The sequence below is a fragment of the Tarenaya hassleriana genome, unplaced genomic scaffold, assembly GCF_000463585.1.
Source record: "Tarenaya hassleriana unplaced genomic scaffold, ASM46358v1 Cleome25, whole genome shotgun sequence".
Classification (NCBI taxonomy): Eukaryota; Viridiplantae; Streptophyta; class Magnoliopsida; order Brassicales; family Cleomaceae; genus Tarenaya; species Tarenaya hassleriana.
Genome location: NW_010965775.1, coordinates 14,954 through 24,771, shown reverse-complemented (window position 1 = coordinate 24,771; position 9,818 = coordinate 14,954). Strand labels below are relative to the sequence as shown.

General features: G+C 37.6%; 1 protein-coding gene across 1 annotated transcript; it reads right to left on the bottom strand.

The window, feature by feature from the left end:
• Positions 1–5,311: 5,311 nt before the first annotated feature.
• Positions 5,312–7,156, bottom strand: LOC104816138 (DNA-3-methyladenine glycosylase 1). Its single transcript, XM_010544810.2, has 5 exons — positions 6,657–7,156; positions 6,524–6,581; positions 6,337–6,420; positions 6,113–6,248; positions 5,312–6,036 (listed from the first exon to the last, which is right to left on the bottom strand). The coding sequence occupies exons 1-5, from the start codon at positions 7,024–7,026 to the stop codon at positions 5,758–5,760; spliced, it is 927 nt and encodes a 308-aa protein (XP_010543112.1). The 5' UTR covers positions 7,027–7,156; the 3' UTR covers positions 5,312–5,757.
• Positions 7,157–9,818: the final 2,662 nt, after the last annotated feature.

The following is a 9,818-nucleotide window of genomic DNA, read 5'->3' as shown; positions in this document are numbered from 1 at the left end:
GCGACGAACGACAACAGTTCGAAGGTGACTTGAAGTAGAAGGTTGTGAAATAGAGTGATCACTCTCAGACCTTTCTCCTAATGATCTGTCACTCCCACTAATCAAGTCATTCTCAAGAAATTTTGCATTTCTTGACTCCACAATCCGTGTAACGTGAGATGGACAATAAAATCTGTATCCCTTAGACTTTTCGGCATATCCAATGAAATAGCCACTAATGGTCCTCGGGTCTAACTTCTTCTCTTGTGGGTTATAAACTCTTACTTCAGACGGACATCCCCAAACGCGTACATGTCGCAAACTCGGTTTCCAACCTTTAAACAACTCGAAAGGTGTCTTTGAGACAGCCTTGGTTGGAACTCGGTTTAATATGTACACTGCCGTTTTAAGAGCTTCATTCCACAAGGACTTAGGAAGTTTTGAGTATGATAACATACTCCGCACCATGTCCAATAATGTTCGGTTTCTCCTTTCTGCTACACCATTCTGACTCGGAGAACCAGGTGTGGTATATTGGGCAACAATCCCATGTTCAGCAAGAAACTTCGCAAAAGGACCGGGTGCTTGTCCACTTTCAGTGTATCTACCATAATATTCACCACCCCTGTCTGATCTCACGATCTTTATTTGCTTACCGCATTGTTTCTCTACTTCTGCCTTATAGAGTTTAAAAGCATCTAGTGCTTCACTCTTGTTATCAAGAATGTAGAGATACATGTATCGCGAGTAATCATCTATGAAAGTGATGAAATATTTCTGTCGATATGCATCCATGTCTGGACAACATATATCTGTATGTATGATCTCTAATAGATCTGAACTCCTCTTTGCACCTTTCTTTGATGTGTGAGTTCAAAATGTAATGCACAAGGAAAGAGTCAGACATGGTAACCTCAAGTGTTTTGAGTTGGGCCGCTAAATCCCTCATTTGCATGATGTGATCACGCACTCCTTTGGTACTGGTGAGCCTCAAAGTGGAAAACTTCATAATCAGGGTGCTCGCCAACGCCTTATCTGAAGACTCAAATTGTTCATCAATAGCCTTCAGTAGCATACGGACATTGTCATACTGCTCGACCGAACCCCGAATGCCAGACGAGATGTTTGTCTTTATGAACATAACGCTGAGGCGATTAGATCGCTCCCACCTTTCATAAAGTTCAATCTCTTCAGGCGCACTCTCCTCAGTAATCGGAGGTGGTTCGTCTTTCTGAATAGCATAGTCAATGTCCATCCACCCCAAATGAAGCAGGATTCTTTCCTTCCACACCTTATAGTTATCCCCTTTGAGCTCGGGAATATCGCATTTCATGTCAGAGACATTCACAGGTTGAAAAACTGCACAAAACAGATCAATATACATGCTTATGTTAACAAAATTAAGGCAACTTTATGTGACGTTTTACCAATGTAAAAACATCAACAATATGAATCATATGACATAAAAACTACCTGTGGGCTAAGTTTCTAATTCAAATAGATTCATTTAGTTTAATGATGAAACCATCAGATTATATTCATTTCTCAATCCCTGTGGGTAAATCAAGAAACATAATCGACTTTTCACCCTAATTAATTACATAAATATAATAAAATTTCCTGTGGGATAAATTTCATTATATCAATGTGATTAATTACAATCAATGTCTTTAACTAAATGTGATCCAATAACAAAATTTATGTATAATTTTATTCTAATTAGAGATGCTGTGGCTTTTCTCTAATTTGAATAAATTATACGAATCACAAGACATATATTAAATAAAGACAAGATAATATCGAGAAACAGGCTTAGCCCAGTGGCTGTGCCTTCCCATACACTAAGCCAAGGTTCTGGGTTCGAACCTGACCCCATACTCTTTTCCCTTATTTATTCATTTACGAATCTAAATATATAAAAATGTAATAAAGATACTCAAATACTTCGGCCTAGTGGTTGTTCTAACTAATCTAAGCCATGGCCCAAGTTCAAGCCCAATTGAGATCCATTCTCATCAATTAATTATTTTTTTTTTTTTTTTTTTTTTTTTTTTTTAATAAATCAGGAACCCTAGCCTTTGTCTTCGTTATCTTCTGAGATTCATTTTTCCAGTCAGCGGCGACTCTTTCTCTGTTCTCTAACCCTTTTTTTTTTTTCTTTAACGACAATGATGACTCCGGTGGTGACCATGACTAACGGTCATCACCAAGGTCGCTTCATAAATGTCGCTATAGATAGCAAATCCAAGAACATAATCATACGTCGCCGAATCACAGAAACGAAGACAAATACCACAGATCTACTTCGAACAACCACCAAGATATTATATATATATATATATCATGGGTATTTTTACAGAAATTTCTAAATGATCTAGCACAGAAAAGATCAGAAGATTTCATCCACTATTTTACAGGTTCATAAATTTGGATGAAAAATGATTAATGCATCATAAAACGAAATATTCCTTAACGAAATGGAATACATGATTTTTTTTTTCTTTAAAACCATAATAGATGCATTAAAATGTACTATTTAATCTATCAGATTTCATGAACAATATAATTTTTCAAGGCAGAGGATAACTGCGGCTCTGATACCAAATGTAAGTTTAAAATTCTTTAAACTCATCTAAATCACGATCTTCAATATGCAACACTTTAACATACAAGATCATGAATGCGGAAATAAAATTCTGGATCGGAAAAACATACCTCCAGCCATTGAAATTGAGTTGAAATCTGAATATTTTGGTGCTTCTAAACCATGAGCAACACAATAACGATGGTGTATATTCTGAAAGTTTGCTTGGCTTAGGGACCTCAATACCATACGTGATCTTTATAGTCTTTTTCCCATCAAAAAAGATTTCAGTTATCAAGTGGTTATCAAAGACAGTTAGCAGAACATGGAGTAAATATTGGACCATCACCATAATGGGTAAGTTATTTACGGAAGTTAATAAACTTCCTACATTATAGAAATTAATAAATAAAATAATTTCCAACAATATATACTTAGTACAAAAATTCTGCTACGAGAAGATATTAAATTAATTTTAAAACATTAACAAATTATTGGCACTAGATTGTAATTTCGAGAAAATTTGAAGTTTTTGTATAGCCTATGTATATATTTTTAATATAATAGACCTTAAATTAGTTTTCTAATGGGATGAGATCGGTGTGATACAAAAACTTCGAAACATAAGTGGGATACAGTTTTAGGATCCCACACCATATGTTCGATTGCACATATAGGACATGACTGGATTGGGGGACCAATCTCACCATCTTGGCAGGTAGCTCCTTTCGGATTTCAACTTTTTTTTTTGGTTAAATGTGATTTAGTATTAATCCGTATAGTTCAAAAATTCTTACAAAACAGCCCCGTATTGAGTAATCATTGAGCAAGCTAATACAAGAAATCCCATATGCAAGTGGTCAAAATAATTGGCAGTCAGTTGCCTACTTCTTTAGTCGTGTTGCGTTATCGCCTTCTAGTTCGTTCCGTCAAAAAGTACCAGTGTTCCAGAAGCATGTTGCTTGTTGATCCTGTCCTGCCCTTCACCGAAAGGAGATTGGTTTTCATCATGCTGTCGAGTTGTTGTTGCAGAACATGTGACGTTTTAGGGTCGTTCCGGAAGATTCGGTTGTTACGTTCACTCCAAAGAAGGTACACTGTGGCCTGCAGGATGAGTCTGGAGATTGTCACCCTGCTCTTCCCGTCATCGTTGCCCGTTGCTGCAGTCCAATTAATGCAATCCTGCAGTGAACTCGGTGGAGAATCCCAGCAACATGAGGCATAGTATGTCCACACATCATTGTTGTAGGTGCAGTCAAAGAAGAGGTGTTGATGCATCTCCTCCTCAAGCCCGCATAGTATACAAGTAGCATCTGTTTGGAGCCCCCATCTCCTCAAACGGTCCTTTGTCGGCGAACGTTGCATCATAACCTGCCTTAGCCAACCTCTCGGAACCAGACCATACGATGCCACGAGACCGTGGGATTGTTCGCACGGATCAGGTTCCAAGTTTTCGAGGTTGAGAAGTTGTGCTTGAATTCGCCAGTGTCTTGCTTCCATAGTACCATATCTTCTCCGAGTTCCGGTCTTGGCGGGTCAGTATTCGTCAACGAGAACAGAAGCTGTTGGATTGTTTCTGTTCTAGCCGCCGGAAGTGACCAACCACCATTCTTGACCGCCTCTGCTACTTTTGCGTGCTTCGACAACCGTAACAGTCTCGGCCCAAGCTCTCCTATATGGTCAATCAATGATCCATGTGTTGTCCAGTCATCAAGTCAGAACTGAGCTGATTGTCCATCCCGTACCTGTATTTTGATGAAGGAACGTGCTGTTTCCCTCATCGACAATAATTTCCTGAGATTCCAAGATGATGAGTTGTTGCCTTTGTGTCCCAAAATCCCCGCTGCTTGAGTATATCTCGTACCTGGATTTCAACTTTATATATAGAGATTTAAGATATCAAAAGATGTAGAGAATACATGATATGAAAAATATTTTAAAATATTATCATAATATTTAGATTTGATATTATTTCTATATTTTATATATTTATATTAATTAAATAATATGTCTTACGATATTTTTTACTTATAAATAATATAATATTTTATATTGAATAATAAAAAATCTACGCCACTTTCTGTATCAAAGGAGAGTGAAAAAGGAGGGAGTGCCGATGGAAACCCCGGAGGGTTCGAGGAGAGAGTGGTGCCTCGGGTGACGTTCCATTTTAAAACCAGAAGGAAGGCGTTGGGCCATTTGTTTTATTGACTTGTTGATGTATAGGAATGGGCCTTTCACATCGGCCGCCCAATTATTCAAAACCAGAACGAAGGCCCATCCCATAAGCCTGTGATTCCAAGACACTACTTTGTAGTGAAGAACATCGCTGTCGCTGCTTCAATGTGGGGCTCCACCCATCATTGGTTTCACCCTGGCCTTCTCATCTACATAACTTTTTGTCTTTTTAACAATCATCTACATAACTTTAATATTACAAATTCAAAATATAATGTGGTTTTAAATTCGCTCGAGTGAGTTTTGAGTTCGATAAGGGGTTCGTGTGTTTATGTTTTCAGAATTTTAGAATATGTAAAAGAAAGGGTAAAGGTGATACGAGTTCCATGTTTTTATAATCAACGTGACGTCGAAAGAAAGAAAAGAGAGAGAGCGTATATATAGAGAGAATCTAACCGTATGTTTCTACTGATCGATTTGCTATAACAAGGCGTTCTAGTTTAAACGCTCTCCTTCTTGCTGTTATTTGATTCATATCATATATAAAAAAAATGCTGAAGAGGCGATCGATAACAGTCAAACTATCTTTCTCAAGAATTTGTAGTTGGTAATAACAAGCATTACAGAGAAGCAAAGCACATGGCAGGATCAATCAATCATATCTATAAACAACACCCTTTTGAGATTTCAAGAAGAAAAACCAACAGCTAAGATGTGCATACATTAATAAAACACAATCCAAATGAATAATAATATTATATGATGATGATGATGATGGAGGGAGGTCCCATGCACGCAAAGGTAAAGAAGAAGAATCATTGGGAAAGGGTGAGATGGCTCACATGCAGCTGCTGACACCCAACACATGCCCTCTGTCTCCCTCCCACCACTTCTTATTCTTTTGCCTTCACTCTTTTTTTTTTTAAAAAAAAAATACTCCAGTAAAACCCACTTCTTTATCTTACACTGTTACATTAATAATTAATTTAAAATCACACACAAACCGCTCGAGGACGTCACACCAAAAAAGAAATGTTAGTGGGGAGGAGGGTGCAGGGGAGGTGCCTGTGGCACGTTATCAAGTGGTCGTTGGTCAGACCGGCGGCTTGCATGAAGGAGTGGACCACGGTGGGTCCCACAAACCGGAAACCCCTTCGCACCATGTCTCTGCTTATGCTCTCCGACTTGGATGTCTTCACCGGGATCTTGTGCCCGAACTTGTAGCTGGTGGAAATGGGCTTGTGGTTCACAAACGCCCATACGTACTTGTCCAGTGATCCGAACTCTTTCCTTATCTGCCCCCAAGTTGAGCAACAATCACTTCTCGCCCGGTTTAAGCTTAACTGGAGCTACAAAGAAAAAGGAACTTACCTCCAGGATCTTGTTAGCATTGTCCACGACCCCTCTGACTCTGCTCATGTCGATCTTGTAATCGAAGCTAATCGCACTCATCTGCTTATCGGTTAGTTTCGCCACCTCTTCTGCGTCGAACTCCAAGAACGCATTCCTATGTACAGACCAGCGCAGATTCAACCTGTTAATGCCTTTTGGCTTTGGGCTATCATATTCTTTTTCTTTTTTTTAAAAAATTTTACCTGAAATCTTGGCGTTTCCTCAAGATTGAGGTCCAATCAGAGCCTACTTGTGTACCACTGAGCACAAGTAACTCGAACAACGTCCTGGAACACCAAATATTCATTCATGCCATTAGAAACAGAGGAATTTAATAATATTACGCTTTCAAGAATTCTTCTTCTTGTTTGTAAAGAGAAGGAAACGGACTTGTCATCATGAACTGGGACTCCCCATTCTTCATCATGATAGGCAACATAAATGGGATCTGCAAGCATCATCAGTCAGCCAGGAATTCTGAATTCATGTTTGAAAGCAGCCCTTCCACCTTAAAATTACGAACCTGAATTAGGGGTGATGAAACTGCAGTATCTCTTGTCATCCTTATGATCGGGAAAAGGGTCAAGAAGAGGAACAACTTTGGCCTCAAACTTGGCAGACTTAGATCTGCCATAGTGAGCGATCTTCATCTTGCGGAGGGCCTGCTCCTGCGCCACCTGCTCCCTCCTCACCGCCGCTATGCTTCCCGGCGACGACCTCTCCCTCGTCTCTTCCTTGAAGCTCTTTGATTTCTTGCGCTCCAAGGCTTTTATGCTCTTTGGTGGCGTCGGCGCTGTCAACTTCTTTACACAGTTTGATCCCCCACTTGCCTGAAGAACAGGTCTCCCGTTGAATTTGGCCATTGTGGCCACTTTATCCTCCGAACTGCACATTATTATGATTGAGGATGTACAATTGTTTTTTTTTTTTGGTCTCGAAGCCTTATAACAAGAGAGGATTTTGGTGGTGACCAAAATGTAAAAGAGAAGAAAGATTAGAAGGTAGAGGAATGGAAAGTGGGGGGTTAGGGGTCTTGTATTTATACAACTCTTTCTTTTCCTGGGGTCTCCCATACAAAATAAATTTCAAAATCTTTCTGAGGTTCAAGCGTGATGGTTGGACGCGTGGCTATTGGGTATGTTTCATTTTGTCCATTTAACATCATGGAAATATTGAACAATTTAAGACTTGTCAAATTCTGGGCATACATTAACTACCTTTATAGAGCTAAGATGTATATTTTAATGTGTAGAGATCATAAGATTATACGTTAGTTACGGATTTAATTGGATCAGATCGATCTTGCTAAAAAGTTTCTGTTATATCCAAAAACAACAGCATAATGTGTTGCGAATAATAGGTGTCACAGGGATTTGAATGAAGGGTTTAGGGTCATATTTATTATTTTGGTGCATGTTAATTAAGCGTAAAACTTGACTAACATCAGCCGCTCTAAAATGACTCTTCATTAATAACATTTACTTTTATTATTATTATTATTATTATTAGGGAGATTCACATAAAATATTGAACTTTAACCAAATTTCCAAATTAAATACTCAACTATCTCATTTCTAAATTAAATACTCAATTATATTTAAACTGACAAATAAAAACCAAACTTTTCAAATTTTAACATATATCTAAGGGATAATCCAAAAAACCCAATCATCTTAAAGTTCTTATTATTTGGTTAAAGTTCAATATTTAATATGTGAATCTTCCTTCTTCTTCTTTTTCTTCTTTTTCTTCTTTTCTTATTATTATTATTATTATTATTATTATTATTATTATTATTATTATTATTATTATTATGGTGCATATTTTAATTTGTATTTTCCCAGTCATCTTATATGAAATAGAGTGTCATATTTAGAGTTTACAATGGCTGTAAACGTGGGGATTTTTCTATAAATTGTATATGTTTCTAAACCCTAAACCTGACCATATTTAATGAAGTTAAATTGAATTAAGATGGAGTGATGTACAAGGAAAGGAAAGAAGAAAGACGGTCAAATCACCTACGACGGTGTTATAAAAATATCTGGAAAAATTTGTATAAATGTACAAAAAAATGTATTTGCATTCTATACTTCTACTATTGTAATCTTTGTATTCTATACTTTTTTAAGTTAAAATGACCATCATACCCTTCTATATTATTATAACCTATAGATTTTCTCCATTTATAAAAAAACACTTGCACGAATTTTGTTTTCCTCCACATACATGAAAAAAACTTATACAGATTTTGTTTTCTTATATAAGTATAAAAAAACACTTACATGAGTTTCGTGAAAAAACACTTGCAGGTTAGCAGGTGAGACATGTACCATAGGTGACCTACCGCAAGCCGTAGGTGCCGAAGATGACCTGCCACGGGCCGCTGGTCATTTACCAAACCGTAGGTCATCTGCCGTAGGCTGTAGGTCATTTACCGCAGAGCGTAGGTCATTTTTCACAGACGGCAAGTCATCTTCTACAGTTTTCTTTTACAAACATTTCATCAAATACCTTATTTGCATACAAAAAAATGATCAGAATATCACAGAAAAAGAAATCAACCAGAATAGTATTTGAATATATTAGATAAATTGTAAGAAATAGAGGAGATAGAGAAAATGTTGGAGAAAAAATAAGATCAAATAGCAAAACGTTCCGATTTCTAAAAGATAGATTGTTACATAAAAAACACTTGCATGAATTTCATTTTCCTCCACATACATGGAAAAACACTTATCCGATCGTAGTCGTAGTTATCTGGTCGTAGTCGTAGTAAAATCACGGTCGCAATTATCTGATCGTAGTCGTAGTTATATGGTCGTAGTGAAATCACGATCGTAATTATCTGATCGTAGTCGTAGTTATATAATTGTAGTGAAATCACGAAATACAGATAACCTTCTCTAGCGGGCGAGCTCATAGGACCGCATACATCACTATGTATGAGTTCTAGCAACTCTGTAGTCCGTTCTCATTTTCTAGAAAAAAGATATTTTGTCATTTTGCCCATCAAACAAGAATCGCACGATTCGATTGATTCATAATCAAAAGAATCAAGAAGTCCATCAGAATGAAACTTCGCTACGCGTTTCTCATTGATGTGACCAAGTCGACAATGCCAGAGATAGGTCGGGTTTAAGTCGTTCGGCTTAAATCGCTTGGTACAAACGTTATAGATTGACTTGTATCTAGATGGTTCGTTATCCAAAATATAAAGGCCATTAAACCGGTAACCCTTACCATAGAATAAATCACCTCTATAAATGGACAGACCTTTGTTCTCAATAACAAATCTGAAATCATCCGAGTCTAAGCATGAAATCGATATACTGTTCTTACTGATAGCAGGAACAAAATAACAATCATACAGCTCCAATACAAGGCCAGAAGGTAAAGTTAGATCATAAGTCCCGATGGCTAATGCAACAACTTTTGCTCCATTCCCAACGCGGAGATCTACTTCTCCCTTCGCCAGTTGTCTACTTCCTCGCAACTCTTGCACATTTCCACAAATGTGCAAGACACATCCAGTATCTAATATCCACGATGTAGAAATAAACAAGTTAGCCTCTATAACGAAGATACCAGAAGTCGAGGCTTCTTTAAGCTTCTTTTTCTCCTGATCTTCTAGGTATGAGTCAACGACCGAGTTAACTCGGCGGCTCACGTTTCCGAAATTAGG